Source organism: Nicotiana sylvestris, chromosome 1 (genome assembly GCF_000393655.2).
Source record: "Nicotiana sylvestris chromosome 1, ASM39365v2, whole genome shotgun sequence".
Lineage (NCBI taxonomy): Eukaryota > Viridiplantae > Streptophyta > Magnoliopsida > Solanales > Solanaceae > Nicotiana > Nicotiana sylvestris.
The window spans coordinates 11,674,072-11,692,099 of NC_091057.1; the positions used below are offsets into that span (position 1 = coordinate 11,674,072).

Sequence of the window (18,028 nt, forward strand, 5' to 3'; positions counted from 1 at the left end):
GGAGGGGGTTGGGCGGATAGTTTAGTTATGGGGCAGACCGGGTCGACCCGTGTTGAAATGGACCGGGTCATGGGGAAGGTTGGGTATTTTATTTTTTTTGGCCTGTGGTTTGAAATTTGGAGAAGAGGCCCAATTCCGATTTTCTTTATATTTTTTGCTCTATTTTCTTCTACTTTCTAATTAATGAAACTAAAATTCTAAATTAAGTTATAAACTAAATTAACTTATCAAAAAATACTAATTAATTCCAAATAACTATTATCGCATATTTAAATAGCAATTAACGATAAAATCGCACAATTTAGACGTTAAATGCTAAAATGCAACGTACATTATTTTTTTATGATTTTCTCATTTTTGTAAAACAAACTTAAATAAATACTAAATGAAAATGCGACATATTTTATATTTTTATTAATTTAAACAAATAAACATGCACAGACAAAAATACAAATAATTATACAAAAATACCACAAAAATTCAAAAATTGCACACCAAGGAAAAATCGTTTTATTTTGAATTTTTTGGGAGTAATTCTTTCATAGGGCAAAAATCACGTGCTTACATTGTACATGTAACGACACCATCTGGTGTTGCGACCTCAGCCATACCATAGAAAATATATCAACGGCTCGGTCTCCACCTCTAGCAGTCTCACCTCCACCTCTAACATCCTGACCCCTACCTCTGGTTGGTCATGTAAGTGGAGTAGTAACTGTAATGGGGCACGTAGCCTGAGTGCTTTTATGAAATACGTTTCTCCCAAGTCTAGGACAATTTTCCCATGATGTGCCTAGTACTACCACATTCATAACAATCCCTTTGAGGGTTCAGCTGCTCATATTGAGTCTATACTAGATAACTAGAATAACGATTATATGAACCTCGTGTCGGTAGTACATTAAAAGAACTTACTGGAGCACCCCGAGTAATCAGATATATGACTGGGTTGGCCGGCTGCCCAAGCCCCTATCATAATGATTTGTAGTTTTAGAGTAGAATCTGTTGAATCCTTTAAAACCTCGAGACCTCTTGGTCTTCTTAGCTTCCTTGTTTTATCCAGAACACATTCTAACATTTTGGCGATTTCTACCACTAGCCGAAATGAAGCATCAACCTGTAGCTTCCCGGGTTTTACTAAATTTCAAGATCATAATTGAGTCCTTTAATGAGTCAGTGGACTCGCTCTCTGGCTTAAGAACCAAAGTAGGAGTGTGACGGCAAACTTATTGAACCTGATGACATATTTTGACACTGTCATGGTGACCTGACACAACCGTTCAGACCACATATTACAGGAATTTGGGAGACAAACTCCTTCAAAATCATTTATGAGAACTGAGCCGAGTAGATGGTGTTGCATTGGCTAGTCTACCCTCTTCATAGGCTTGCCACAAACACCGGCAGCTAATTTCTTCTTTTTCTATGTTGACTCAACACTGCTGAGCTAACATATTTATTCGTATACTCTTCGATTCTTATTTGGGGTAACTCTTTCCCCCAATTATGAACAATGATCACAAAAGTATAGCTCCATCAAGATAAATCTTGGCACGAACTACATAGTCTAGAAGATCGTCAACCACTGTACTTCCTTTGAAGCACCCAAAATCTGCAACCTTAACTTTCACACTGAGCCGACCTTCTATAAATTTATAGTTGTTTTTCTAACTCCTTTGATACTGAAGTATTGTATAATTAAAGAGGCAGACTTACCGCAAGTCCCAACCTTATCCCCTGCATGTCTCAGGCCTTAATTATGTGTAAATTATTGGGCAGCCTTTTAGTACCATATATATACATTTCAGGTCAAACTGATATAACACATGACCATTCGATCTATTCATTGATAGTGGACATCCTTATTTTGTGCGAAGTCATGGGTCACAACGTCCGACAATCCACAATGTTGACCTTTTAACTCATATAAATCGACCAGACGTCAAAGGTCTGTTGCACCCCTGCATGATTCACTGGGTGATCTTCTCAATACGTCCGCATCCTTAGATGGAATTATAATGGGTCTAGTAAATACCTAATCTTTCTACCACCTCTTGGCGGAACCCTTCATCTAAAACACAGTAAAATCAACCCCTATTTCTTTTAACTATTCCTATATTTTGCAATACTTCATGGCAGTGGTTCAGAAAATCTTGTGGGTCCTCAGAAGGTGCACCACTGAAATAGAATTGAAATAGATAGGTAAACTTATCCAATCTCAGCAAAGCCTCAAAAGACAAGGCATCATGTCATCGGCCTGTGCTGCAATAACTGGTTGAACAGACCCAACTGGATAAGATTAAGCTAAATCCTTCATAAGCTCATGCAACACAACCCATCTAATTCCTCAAACCATTTGCAAATCTCGCATTCACCCTCGTAACAGTCAATCTAACTCATAACACAACATGAAGATTTACTCTACTCCACAACTAAACTAAATGAGAGGTCCTTCAACACACCCATAGCTCGAGGTCATACATCAACTCAAGACGGAAGTCAAACACCCAATAGTCCTTAATACATCTCCAACAAACTCTTCTTGTCACATTCGAACAATCTGAATACATCTCGCAATCAAATCATACTCGCCTCATAGTTATCCAGTCACAAATCCCACCAATAAGGACATAAACGGATAAGTCTCAAATGCACGTGCTCACACAATCGAAATCTCAGAACTCAAGCCATAGACAAAACCCGGCCTCAAGTCCTCCAGACTGTCCCAACATCACACACAGAAATCATATTTCGCACCTCATCCAGGGAATCACAAGTTGTCGATGCAAAGTAGATACCGAGCGCTAATGTGCGCACACGAATGCGTGAAAGGAATTCAAAGAGTTACATCTCAAGCTGAATCAAGGACGCACGATAAGAATTCAAGAATGTAAAATTTTTCCTAAAGGTTATGTAGCCTCCCGAGGATAAGTACAAACGTCTCTGTACCGATCCGCAAGACTCTACTAAACCTGCTCATGACTCATGAGACCTATGTACCCTAGGCTCTTATACCAACTTGTCACGACCCCAAACCGAACCCGGTCGTGATGGCGCCTCTTGTGAACACAAGGGCAGCCTGCACAATTCCCAAATTCATTATTAACAATTTAATAAGTCATTTATAAGAATAAATCCCCAACAAGTATAAATTTAGCGAAATAGAACAACTACGGAAATAGATACAGCCCAACATCAGGGTGTCACAAGTTACGAGTATCTACTAAGGTTTGAATACAATGAAGAGTCTGAAAATTAACTAAAAAAAGTCAAAGGAAGACAAGAGGGAGAAGAGCAGGGTTGCGAACGTCGGGCAGCTACCTTGCTAACTCTGATGACTCTGCCACTGATCAATCAACACTCGCTACCGGGTTCAGAAATACCTGAATCTGCACACAAGGTGCGGGGAGTAATGTGAGTACGCCAACTCAGTAAGTAATAAAAGTAAATGAAAGCTAAGCAGTAAGAAAACACATAATTTCACGTCATAGCACTACAACAAATATCGTATATTTCTCAAAAACAGTACAGAAACCATTTACTTCGTAATTCAAGCTCAGTTTCAGTAAAACCTTTTAAAACAACTTTCAATAGTTTCAAACAAGTGATAAAACAGTGAGTAAAAATGATAAAAATATAAACAACCCCTCGGGCAAAATATGTACCATAAATCGCCCCTCGGGCATAATATCAACAGAACCAGCCCCTCGAGCTACCTCACAATCACTCGTAATCAACCCCTCGGGCATAACATGAATCAAGAACCGCCCCTCGGGCATAACATGAATCAAGAACAGCCCCCCGAGCAACAATATGAAACAACAACAGCCCCTCGGGCTACATCATATCATTCACACTGGGTACCTGCGCTCATTGGGGGTATACAGACTCCTGGAGGGGACCCTTAAAGCCCAAGCGCAATACAAGCCATCTCGTGGCATAATCAAATAGGCTCTCGGACTCATATCAACAAGCCACCTCATGGCATAACAAATCAGGCCCTCGGCCTCAAAATCATGAATCAGTATAACATTGTTGCATCGCGCAGCCCGATCCCATAGTATCCTCACAACACAGGCCCTCGGCCTCACTTAGTCAGAAATCTTTCATGCCACTCGGGCAACAATAAAACATGATGCTCAGCCCAAAATATCATTTAAAATATCAAAACGGAGTAAATATGGCTGAGTTATGAAAACAGTAGAATACAGCATGACTGAGTACAAATATGAAGTCAAAACAGTGAGGAACAGTAGTAAAAATACCCTAAGGGTCCAAAACAGTTGGCACGAGGCCCAAATAGGGCATTCAGCCCAAAACATGATAATACTTTCCAAAACACAATGATATCAAATAATTTTTAATCAAATACGTGGTTTAACAGTCATACGGAACGGACTAAGTCACAATCCCCAACGGTGAATGACCTCATGCTCGTCATCTAGCGTGTGCGTCACCTCAAAGTAGTACAACGATGTGAAATTCGGGGTTTCATACCCTTAGGACAACATTTACAATCATTACTTACCTCGAACTAGCCTGAAAAGCTACTCTACAACACGATTGCCTCTCGACCCAACTTCCGAGTTCTCCAAATCTACCAAGTTAAGATTTTTATCATCAAATTATGCTAAATGAATGAATTCCAATTGAAAAATATTGATTTTAAACATAAAACCCGAAATCAGTCAAAACCTGACCCCCGAGCCCGCATTCCGGAACTGGGAAAACTTTATACCAAAATGTTCTTCAACATCTCACGAGTCTGTATATATAAAGAACTCAAATATCGGAGTTCGCTTGACCCCTCAAATCATCCCTAGAAGGTCTCATAATCTCAAGCCCTAACTCCATTTTTTTCTACTGATTTTCATGTCTAAATCTATGTAAGATCACATATTTAACTCAAAAATATGAAGAAATCACTTACCTAGTGTTGCTTGGTGAAAATCCCTCCTTGAGCTCTCCAAAATCGTCCAAGCAATGAAAGGAATGAATGAAATGGGCTAAAACTCGTGTTTAAAACAATCTGCCCAGGTTTCATCGAGTTGTACCTTGCGCTGTGCAGGTTGTACATCCTCTTACCATTTTTCCTTGTTGTACACCTTCTATTAAGATGCCCATAACTCCTTGTTAAAATATCCAAATGACAAATAGTTTGAAGATTTATAAACTAGACTCGAAGATGTTTCATTTGATAGGTTGTACACCATATAACTCTTTATATATTCTGAGATATGAGCTTCTAAAGTGCATCAGAAAATTCTGTCAAAACTGCTCCACCAGCCATCTTCGATCTATCATAACTTTTTGATAGAACATCCAAATCATGAATGGTTTAACTTTCTGGAAACTAGAATGCAAGAGTTTCAACATTCGTGTTTTGAAATTTTTCTGATTCTTTATAGATTACAAGATATGAGCTTCCAAACTGGACTCCTCGCACCAAAAAATTTCTGGTGCACAGCTGAAGCTCAAAACAATCTACAACTTTTCCAAAGATGAAATAGTCCGTTTAACAACCCGAAACTCACCCGAGGTCAATGGGACCTTAACCAAACATGCCAACATATCCCAAAACATCATTCAAACTTATTCCAACCTTCGGAACGCTCAAAAAAATATCACAACACTGAATTCGCATCGGATTCAAGCCTAAGAATTTCAAAATCTTCTAAATTACTCTTTTGATCAAAAACTCAACCCAACCACGTCCGAATGACATGAAATTTTGCACATACATCCCAAATGACTCAGCGGAACTATTGTAATTCTTGGAATTCCATTCCAATCCCTGTATCAAAATCTCACCTATCAACCAGAAAACGCCAAAAATATCAACTTTGCCAATTCAAGCCTAAATCTACTATGAACCTCCAAAACTTCTTCTGATCACGCTCCTAAGTCATAAATTACCTCTCAGAGCTAACCGAACCATCTTAACTCACATCTGAGCCCTCTAACATATAAGTCAACATTCGGTTGACTTTTCCAAGTTAAGCTTCCTTAAAAGAGACTAAGTATCTCAAACCTTACCAAAATCATTCCGGAATGACTTCAACTTTTGCACACAAGTCATATTCGATATTGCGGACCTACTCCAACTTCCGGAATTGGAATCTAAGATTTTTGCCTATTTTGTGATGTAAGTAATATCTATCTAATTAACTGGCTATTGATTTGCCTGTTTTGTGATGTAAGTAATATCTATCTGATTAACTAGCCTTATCAATAGCTTCTTATACTACTAAGTCTAAACCCAATACATTAGTCTCATTGTTTTTAATCATTTAATAAGGGAGTAAATTCGTCACAATGTTTCATATGATGCCATGCTTTAAGCTAAAGCTATCATTATAGGTAAGTTCAGTTAAAGGTTGGAAATCATCCCAAGTACCTTCGAGAGCAAATATTCAAGCTCTCAACATGTCCTCCAAGATTTATGTAGTACGCTTAGACTACCCGTTTGACTACAGACAAAATGTAATGCTAAGATCTAATCATGTACCCGATACTTCTTGAAAAGATTTTCAAAAGTTTAACGTGAATTGTGATCCTTGCTAGTGATGATGGACATGGGAATCTCGTGTGAAGTTAGAAATTTCTTTCATGTATATTTATGCATATCTCGCCCCGCTGTATGTAGTTTTGATCGATAAAAAGTATGTGTCACAACCCGAATTTTCCATCCTCGGGGAGTCGTGATGGTGTCTACTCATAAAAGGTAGGCAAGCCACAAAATTAGAAAGTCTTAACTCTTTTGTTTTAATCCTTTTTATAACATACATTAACGAGCGATAAACATTTATTAACAGTGGAATATGAGATTAAGCGGAAGACTTAGATAAAATGAATCAAAATAATAAGAAACTCCACATGTGCCTTTACCCAGAAACTGGTGTCACAACATTCACAGACTAACTATAAGTACTACAAATAGGTGTTTGAAAGAAAAGAACATAGTTTGTTTCGAGTACAAATGATAACAGAACATAAAAACTGATAGAAGAGATGTCGGGCCTGCGGATGCCTGCAGGGCTACCTCGGAGTCTCGGTGAACTGAAGGCTGACTCCCCTACTACTGTTGACCAACTGCTACTCCGGTATCTGCACAGAGTGCATAGTGTAGTATCAGCACAACCGACCCCATGTGTTGGTAAGTGTCTGGCCTAACCTCGGCGAGGTAGTGACAAGGCTAGGACCAGACTCCAGAAAAACCTGTGCAGTTATATATATACATGGCGGGAAATAAACTGATACAAGCAATAAAAGCTGGGGAGGGGGAAACATGCTTCGGGGGAAATAACAGATAAAAACAAAATATCAAGAAAATTATAAAGAAGCCAAAATTTACTTCTAACAAGAATAGAGAAAACAATGGCAGACTTCATTTTCAGTTCACATCTTGTTGTAGGCGTGCAACCCGATCCCATTTCTCGTATCTCGTGGTAGACATACCACTCGCTCCCATTTCAGTAAATCTTGTGGTAGGCGTACCACCCGCTCCCATTTCATCAAATCTCGCGGTCGGCGTACCACCCGCTCCCATTTCATTAAATCTTGTGGTAGGCGTACCACCCACTCCCATTTTATTAAATCTCGTGGTAGGCGTACCACCCGCACCCATTTCATTAAATCTTGTGGTAGGAGTACCACCCGCTCCCAATTAAATTTCGTGGTAGGCATACCACTCGCTCCCATTTCATCAAATCTTGTGGTAGGCGTACCACCCGCTCCCATTTCAAGCCAATACAAAAGAACAAAGAAATCCCGGCAAGGGAACAAAGCAATATAATAACTTCCCGGCAAGGGAACAAAATAGTATAATAACTTCCCGGCAAGGGAACAACAATATCGAAACAAATATCCCGGCAAGGGAGAATCAACTATAACCAATCTTAACTCAACTTCTACTCAGCTCAATTAATATTGATACTCAGACATAAATAAGTTCCACGAAAATAAACTAAATCATTCCCCAATATAGAGAATCATCAGTTAAAGCATCCGTAAATCATTTAGGAACACAACAAATATCAATTTAAGACTCACGGTCATGCTCGACACCAACGTATAGATACTCATCACCATGCCTATACGTCGTACTCTACAATAAGCAATTAGCAAATAGGACACAACTCCTAATCCCTCAAGCTAGGGTTAGACTGGACACTTACCTCAAACTTCCACGGCCAACTCAAGCCTCAAACACCGCTTTTCCTTTCAAATTTGGCTCCAACCCAATCGAATCTATACATAATCGACTTAATAACATCAATAAATGCTTAACAATCCAATTCCAATGCTTAATTATAGCTTTCCAACCATTTTCCCAACAATCCAAAAATTGACCCCGGGCCCGCTTGGTCAAAACACGAGGTTCGGACCAAAACCCGATCACTCATTCACCTACTAGCCCGAATATATAATTTGTTTTTAAATTCAACCCCAAAACAAGGTCTAAATCATAAATAATCAAAAAGCCCTAATTCTACCCAAATCCCTAATTTTCTACCCTTAATCACATGTTTTAGGCCTAGAAATCAAGTGAGTGTTGATGAAAATGGAAGAAAACAAGTTAATGATTACTTACCCAAGAGATTATGGTGAATAAATGCTTCAAAAATCGCCTAAGAGCTTTGGAGAAGAAGAAGTTTGTGAAATTTTTATAAATTCCTGTAAGTGTTCTGTTTTTGGTCTTTTAAAATCACTGGGCGAAAATGCCCTTCGCGATCGCGACAGACCCTTCGCGTTCGCGATAGGTCAGGCTAGTTAAGCCTTCACGTTCGCGTAAACGGGCTCGCGTTCGCGGAGCTTTAACCCCTCGATCCCTCGTGTTCGCGTCCAAGGGGTCGCGTTCGCATAGGGTAATTGCCCCACCCCTGCCCAGGCCCACTTTAGACTTCGCGTTCGCGTGGCCAAGCCCGCATTCGCGAAGGGATAACCCCCCATTGCCTCGCGTTCGCGACTTGAGCTACGCGTTCGCGTAGAAGGATTTTCCTTCGACAAAATTAATGCATCGCGTTCGCGTGGCTTCTTCCGCGAACGCAAAGAAGAAAGTATCAGAATACCAGATCTGTTGTTTTCGGCAATTTTCTTAAGTTCAAAACTTCCCGAAACACCCGAGCCCTTGGGGCTCCTAACCAAACACATGTGCTAACTCAACAACATCATACGAACTTATCCGTGCGATCAAATCGCCAAAATAACCTCAATAACAACGGATTAAACCTCAAAATCAAAGGATTTTTTTCTCAAACTTCTTAAAACATCAACTTTAGCTATTTAGGTCTGAATCACGTCAAACGACGTCCGTTTTTCACCAAATTTTAGAGAAATATCTTAAATCATATATAAAACATGTATCGGGCGCCGGAACCAAAATACGGGCCCGATGCCATCACATTCTAATCAAATTTCATTTCAAATTTCCTTAAACAATTTCTGAAAATAATTTTCTTTAAAAATTCATTTCTCGGGTTTGGGACCTCGGAATCTGATTCCGGGCATATGCCCAAGTCCCATATTTTCCTACGGACCCTCCGGGACCATCAAATCACGTGTCCGGGTCCGTTTACCCAAAATATTGACCGAAGTCAAATTAACTCATTTTATAACCAAATTTTATCATTTTTCATAGATTTTCATATTTAAACTTTCTGGCTACGCGCCCGAACTGCGCACGTAAATCGAGGTGACTCTAAATGAGGTTTTCAAGGCCTCGAAAACATAGAATTTAGTTTAAAAACAAGTGATGACCCAAAGGTCATCACAGTATGCTAGTTTAGTAAGTCGATCTACAATTACCCATACTTTTTCATGACCTATAAGCATTCGAGGTAACCCCGTCATAAAATACATGGTAACTCTTTCTTGTTTCTACTTTGGGATCTCTTGTTATTGTAGTAAGCCAGAGGGCCATGGATGTTCCACCTTGTCCTGCTGACAAGTTAAATAACTAGAAATAAAGTTAGTAAATTTTTTTTCCTTCCTACCAATATAATTGCTCCAGGTATGGTGCATATTTGTGTATCAAAAGTCTTGGGCTTCATCAAGTCTATAACCCATCTCAACCCATCTACGTATGCTACACATGATCTATCACCTAATCGAAGAATATAACTTTTATCAATAGTCATATCTTTGTTTTTACTAGCTAAGACCTCATTCCCATGTTTGTACAATCGCTCATCTTTATGTTGAGTGGCATTTATGCATTTTACCAATGAAGACTTTGCTTGAACACAAACCAACAACAGCTCTGAATTTTTTTGGCACTATTTAGGTCGTGAAAACAAAAGTATAACTCTATTTTAACGGAAGATAGAGTCTATACGTTTCTGGATAGATTAGATGATCGTCTTGACAAGATCGGAGGGGATATGCTTCAACTTCAGTCATTTCCTACAGTAGAACAGGCCTCTGCCCATGTTCGCCGTTAAGATCTAAGAGAAACGGTGATGTTAACAAAGGGAGATGTTGTTCCTGGTGCTGCTGCTATGATTTCAAAGGGAGGACAGAAGCAACATCAACAACTTTCACTTCATCTACGCTCAAATGGGAAGCCTAGTACATCAGCAAAGTCAAAGTCAAAATCAGAGGATGGGGTGCTGCACACACTGCGGAAATATGAAGCACACTAAAGATACATGTTTCAAGTTGACGGGATATCCAAAATGGTGGCATGAGATCAAGGCAAAAAGAAAATGTGAAGCTGGTCGAGCTGCATTAGTGAACACTAGAGACTTCCTTAATGCTACGACAAACATTAATTCTCAACTTATTCAACAAACAGACTCTTCTTTTCGTGCAGAGAATATATCTATGGATTTTAATGATTCAGGTAACCTTGATTGGATTATTGATTCAGGGGCGACTGATCACTTGACGTTTGATTCAAGAGACTTTGTTGAATCCAATCAACCAAAAAGAACGTGCATTGCTAATGCTAATGGAGTAACATATCCAGTTATAGGGGCTAGAAAAGTTGCACTATCACCCTCTTTTTCACTACCAAACACTCTTCTAGTTCCATCTCTTTCCACTAAATTTTTATCTGTTGGCCAAGCTACTGAGGAAATGAACTGTTGTGCACTAATTTACCCCAAGTTTTGTTTGTTTCAGGATATTCTCACCAAGGAGATTATTGGTCGTGGTACTAAAAGAGATGGGATTTAATACATGGATGATATCAGCCTTGGCTAGGCAAACTGCCGGTGAAAAAGAACGACAGATTCGGTTGTGGCATCGTCAACTGGGACATCCCTTATTTTCTGGCTTAAGACATTTATTTCCAAGTTTGTTTTCCAACATATGTGAATCTGATTTTAGGTGTGAACCTTGTATCATGGCCAAAGGTCATCGTATTTCTTATCCAATAAGTTCAAAAAATGGTGAGATACCCTTTATGTTGATCCACTTGGATGTTTGGGGACCAGCTCGTATATCGATTTCCTTAGGTTATAGATGGTTGTAAAATTCATAGATGGTTGTACATGTATGACTTGGCTTTATTTGATGAAAAATAAGAATGAGGTATTAGCAATTTTTCGCTCTTTCTATAACATGGTCAAAACTTAATTCTCTGTTAAACTTTAAAGAATACTTTAAAGGTGGAGAATATGAAAATAATGAGCTATGAGAATACTTTAAAGAACATGGCAAGTATCATAAAACTACTTGCTCTTAATCGTCACAACAAATGGTATTGCGGAGCGGAAAAATAGACATATCCTTGAAACAGCTCGAGCGCTCTTAACAGTAGCACATGTACCTCGACTTTATTGGATAAATGCAGTTGTTGTTGTTTATTTATTGAATCGAATGCCATATCGAGCATTGAAATTTGAAACACCATTACAAACTCTTGCTCATCATGTACTATTGCCATCTGTCTTAGTGCTTCCACCTCGCATATTCGGTTGTGTTGCTTATGTTTATCTTCACAAAAATCAGCGAACCAAGCTTGATCCATGTGCTGTCCATTGTGTGTTTCTAGGATATGAGACTCACAAGAAAGGTTATAAATGCTATGATCCTACTACCAAGCGCCTTTATGTTACAATGGATGTTACATTTCTTGAATCTGAAACTTTCTTTGGAAAATTAGATTCGAATACTTCTCTTAAGGAGAAGCTTCTTGGTGAAGAGCAAAATGTGAATGGTTGGGAAAACTAGCCATGCTTTGAAAATACAAACATGGAAACAAGTGACACTGATGGTGCAACTAAATCAGATGGAGTTCAATTGCTACAACATGTTCTAGTTGAGACTCAACTAATTCCTAAAGAAATTCAAGGTGACTTGGTTAAGCAACCACCAATGGAAATGACAAGTTCGGAAGAAAGTTACTTGACCAAATCTCATCCCATTCTCCGCCGCCTCTCTCCATATACAATCCATTATTAGTGTCTTAAATTAGAGGATTTAGTTACACTCTTTTTCTTTTTTCTCTCCTCTCATCTTTTCCTATTCCCTACCACGTACAAAGTAAAAATAACATTTCGTACAAATTTGATACATCTACAACAACATATAAACTAAAAATAAATTTTATACAACTAATTATATAATATACAACTTATTTTTAACTTATCTATAACTTTCATACATTATTTTTACACAGTTAGATACAACTACAACATCATACCACTTAAACATAATTGTCATACAAATTTTATACAAATATGTTGTTTTGTATGTATCTTGTATATATTTTGTATGTGGTGTGTTCTTCTTCCTCTCTGAAATTCCAATCAAAATTTTCTCTCTTAATACAATTTTAATACATATCAATAACTTTATATAAAAAGATAATATTTATAACTTAAACACCAATTTCATACAACGATTCATACATTATACAACTATTTTTCAACTTTCAAGCAGCATACAAATTAAAAATATATACTATTAAAACAAAATACAACTTAAATACAATTATATTAAAACTTTAATACAATTTTGTATGTATATTGAATGTCATGTGTTCTTCTTCTTATTCGAGTTTCAATATGAAATCTAACCAAAATCAACTCTAATCTTCATCATACACCCTCAAAAGGAATGTGAGATATAGAGAAAGAGAGGGGGAGGGGTTAATTGATATTTCTTATTCAACTTCTAATACAAAGGGATACTTATTAATACTAATTTGTATATAATTGGTAAATTGTATATTAACTTGTAATTAAGTTAAAACCTAAACAGTGAGGGTAAATAAGTTTCTAATATAGTACATATAGGTAAAACAATCTCATGGGGAATACTAATTTGTATAACCAAGCGCAAAAACATATATAAATAAATAAATAAATAACTAAAGGGCAGTCCGATCGCGTTCACACAGGATCTGGAGAAGGATCGTACTCCCAAGGTATGCGATATAAACAGTCTACCATAATACAAGTATTAATGACTGCTTCTACGACACGAATTCGTAACTTATAGGTCACATAGAGATAATTTTTACCGCTACTCCAAAACTCCCCTTCAAATAAATGAATAACTAGAAAAAGATAAAATGGAAAACGTGACAAACACACGTGCAAAGATGTAGCTTTAACCTAAGAAATGTCTTGGTAAGTTCCCTTTTATTTCAGTTAACCCTTCGCTCCAGGTGTTACATATAAGTTAGACCGAAATTGAAGTTTCCGGGAAGAAACAATAAGCTGTCCTTCCTTTAACAAATTCGCTAAATATTCATCCCTTTATTTTTGCATATCATCAAATGGATACTCAATATTGTCACTACCCAAGTTCGTCTCCGTGAACTGTCGTGACGGCACCTGTCTTTATGACTAGATAAGCCTAACAAATTGTAGAAAAGAAAAAACGAAATACGAAACTAGCAAAAACTATGCATAAGACATAATAAAAGCGTTTAAAATGTCACTCGGCATATACAATATATACTCACAATACTACAACAATTTACCAAAACCCGAAATCTCATGAAATCACAAGCTATTGAAACTATATAGTGTTCTAACTCCAGAATATCTAGTGGCGGATCCAGGATTTTGAGTTCGTGGGAGCTTAACTTTTTTTGACATAAAATTACTACTAATACATCGTATAAGTATGCAATTATTTAAATATTGGAGATAAAAAAATTAATGAGAAAACTATAGTACCAATATGAACGACGCCGTAAAAATGTGATGAGTAACACAATTTACGGTTCTGGAGGAATCCTTGGTTTTTAAAAGCACATATTCTTTTCTTTCTTTGCTATGGTGAATTAGATAAAGTAACAAAAGAAAAGTTTAAAAAAAAAAGGTAAAACAAAGTTAGAACCAAAGAATAAAAGTAGTAGTATTTGATAAACAAAAGTCGACAATGAAAACTTAAAGAGCAAAATAGATGACCTAATAATTGGAGCAAAAGAAAGTTAGTGCTTGATAAATGGAGGAAAAAGTCTAGCTAGGAGCGTGAGATTCGATCTCTCTACCATAGACTCTTAAATCCCTTCAACACTCATCATAACCAAAGCACCCACCAAGCCTTTTGGTATTTGGGTACTTGCTATTTTATTATATCCTTTTTCTTAAATTCTCTATATAATTATACGTATTCGGGTTCGAGGTTAATGGGTGCTCGAGCACCCAATTTTTATAAGTAGATCCGCCCTTGAGAATATCTAATCAAAAGAAATACAGGAAGTCTAAGCTGAAGGGAAGAATAGAGAGGGACTTCTAGGTCTGCGAACGCGGCAGATATCCTCGAAGTCTCTGGTGTTGCCCACCTCACTGGTAGAACGGTTGAGCAGAAGAACCTGGATCTGCACACGAAAAACATGTACAGGAAAAGGCATGAGTACACCACAGCGGTACCCAGTAAGTTCCAAGCCTAACCTCGGTCAGGTAGTGACGAGGAAGGTCAGAGCCTACTGGTTATATATATATATATATATATATATATATATATATATAAAAGACAAGGTAAAACAGTATGAAGTGCGACAATATAATTAAAAACACTAACAGTCGATAAAGAGTAAAATCACAGACAAAATATACTCAGTACACAGAGATAGCAACAGGGGATCTCCCAGAACATCGTCTGTAGTCCCAAACGTAAATGTACAGAGGATCTCCCGGGATATCGTCCCGTAGTCCAAATCATAAATATGCAGGAAAATTCCCGGAATACCAATCTGTAGTCCCAAAGTAAATATCCAGTACAGAGGAATCTCCTAGATGTCGTCCCGTAGTCCCAAACGTAAAAGTGCAGGGGGGTCTTCCGGAAAACCGATCTGTAGTCCCAAAATAAACATGCAGGGAGTTCTCCTGGAAAATCGTCCCAAAGTAAACACACAACAGTCTCAAGAAAGAATTTACAGTCCTATTCGAGAATTAAACAGGAAATTCTACTCTAAACATGTTGCACAGAGTACAAGTAAGCAGTTGAAGCGGGTAAGACAATTAAATCACATAAGTATGCTTTTCCTAAACTAAACATTATGCTTCAAGTACAATTATTATTCAATTACAAGACACCATAGATACTTACTTAATGAAAATGGGGTTTTTCAACATTAGCATGTGTACGCACTCGTCACCTCATGTACACGGCACTCATATAATAACAATACCAAAATCCTAAGAGGAATTCCCTCACACAAGGTTAGACAAGCCACTTACCTCGAACCAGCTCAAACTCAATCTGAAATCACGCTCTTACCATAAGTATCCAACTCTGAGTGGCCCAAATCTAATCAAATCAATTTCATAATGTAAATATAACTACAAACAACGAATTTAGCTAAAAGAATCGAAGCTAAGGTAAGGAAATAGAAAAACGCCCAAAAATCCTCCCTAGGCCCACGTCTCAGAATCGGGTAAAAATCATAAATTATGAACTCCTATTCACTCACGAGTCTAACCATACCAAAATTACTCAAATCCGATACCAAAACCTCGATTAAAATCCCAAAATTAGGCCTAAGAACCTTTCTCAACTTTTTCCCAATTTTTCATCCAAATCCCGAAATTAAATGATAAAACTAATAATAGATTAATGTATTAGAACCAAATTAGAGTTAGGATTCATTAATCAAGCTTCCTTCTTCAAAATCTCTCCAGAAATCGCCCTTTACCGAGCTCCAAATTGATTTTCCAGCTTATGAACTCAAACAGTCGATTTTCTCTTTTTCCGCCCAGCGATTTCCGCATCTGCAAGGGGTTGACCGCACCTGCGGTCCCGCTCCTACGGCTCCTACTCCGCACCTGCGGATTTTCATTAAACGGCTAGAAATCGCACCTGCGACCCTCTACTCGCAAATGCGGTCCGCTTCTGCTGTTCTTGAGCCGCATCTGCGACCAGCTTCACATGTGCCTCATACCGCACCTTCCCAAACCGCTTCTGCAGTGCCGCACTGCGGTCCCACACATGCAGGTCCGGTTATGACAGGTTCAGCAACCTCAGCTTTTGACTAAGTCCAAATTCCAATCCGTTAAGCATCCAAAACTCACCCGAGGCCCCCGGACAAATCCTAAAATATCATGCGAACTTAGTCCACCCCTCGAATCACATCAAACAACGCTAAAACCACGAATCACCCTGCAATCCAAGCCTAAAGAACTCGAAATTTCAAGAATCCTACAACCGATGCCGACACCAACCAAACCAAGTACGATTGACCCCAAATTTTTCACACAAGTCACATTTAACACTAAGGAGCTATTCCAACTTTCGGAATCGGATTCCGACCTCGATATCAAAATCTCACTACCGATCCGGAAACTTCAAAAATTCAACTTTTGGCATTTCAAGCCTAAATAAGCTACGGACCTCCAAAACACAATCCGAACACGCCCCTAAGCCCGAAATCACCCAACGGAGTTAATGAAACGACGGAATTCCATTCTGAGGCCGTCTTCACATTGCTCCGACTACGGTCCAAATTCTAAAGTTTAAGCTCTCATTTAGGAATTAAGTGTCCCAAGATACCCGAAACTCAAAACGAATCCTCCCGGCAACTTACAATAGCAGAAACAAACACGGAGAAAGCGGTTAATAGGGGATCGGGGCATTAATTCTTAAAACGACCGGTCGAATCGTTACAAATATACTCAAGGAGAATCATCTACATCTTCTCACTTCTCTCATGAAGTATTCCTCAGTTTTAGAGGTGAAGACAGCCGAAAAATATTCATTGGTCATCTTTATTCCAAATTGTGTGATGTTGGAATTAATACCTTCATTGACGATGAGGGATTGAGAAAAGGTGACGTGATTTCAAGAGAACTAGAGAAAGCAATTGAAGGGTCGAGGATTTCCATTGTAGTTTTCTCGAGAAATTATGCTTCCTCTAGTTGGTGTCTTGAAGAACTAGTTAAAATTCTCGAATGCAAAGAGAAAATAAGGCAGATGGTTTTACTTATTTTCTATGGTGTTGATCCTTTTGAAGTGCGAAGACAAACTGGGTTATTTGGGGACGCTTTGGCAAAACATAAGGAACAATCAATTGGGGCTCAAAGGGTGGAGAAATGGAGAGCTGTACTTACTGAAGCTGCAAATTTATCTGGATGGGATTTGCGAAATTTAACTAAGGGAATCCGCTAAAGTCCTATTTCATCACTCTACAAGAGAATAAAGTAAGTTTATGTAGGTCACAGTTTACGTCCCATTTTGAGGTCTTTATGTTGATAAGATATCACCATTCAACGCATTATAGGGCAATGTTTATAGATCATAATTAACTAGTAATAACTGTTTTCATTCTTTGAATATGGAAAATTTCAAAAAGCTAAAAAGAAAAATTGAATGTTTTCACTTTATTTCTATCGGAGTTTTTCCCTACAATAAGTTGAATGACAAATTGACTTATGATGAACCCTCAAGTAATTTCCTAGTAAGAATCACAATCATGAACTGTAACTGCATTAATTATACTTCTACTTGAGGAAGCTCTTGTTTAATTTTATTCAATTAAATTTATGGATATTTAATTCTAAACTTCTTTTATTATGGTTATGCAAACGAGGAACTACCTAAGAAATATCTAGGGAAACTTCTGTTTTCT

The 18,028-nt window shown here is 38.1% G+C and overlaps 1 protein-coding gene across 1 annotated transcript; it reads left to right on the forward strand.

Annotated features, from left to right (window-relative positions):
• Positions 1 to 12,198: 12,198 nt before the first annotated feature.
• On the forward strand, positions 12,199 to 17,568 carry LOC104241304 (toll/interleukin-1 receptor-like protein). Its single transcript, XM_070173547.1, has 2 exons — positions 12,199 to 12,298; positions 17,117 to 17,568. Exons 1-2 carry the CDS (start codon positions 12,199 to 12,201, stop codon positions 17,566 to 17,568), a joined length of 552 nt encoding a protein of 183 aa, XP_070029648.1.
• The last annotated feature ends 460 nt before the right edge of the window (positions 17,569 to 18,028 follow it).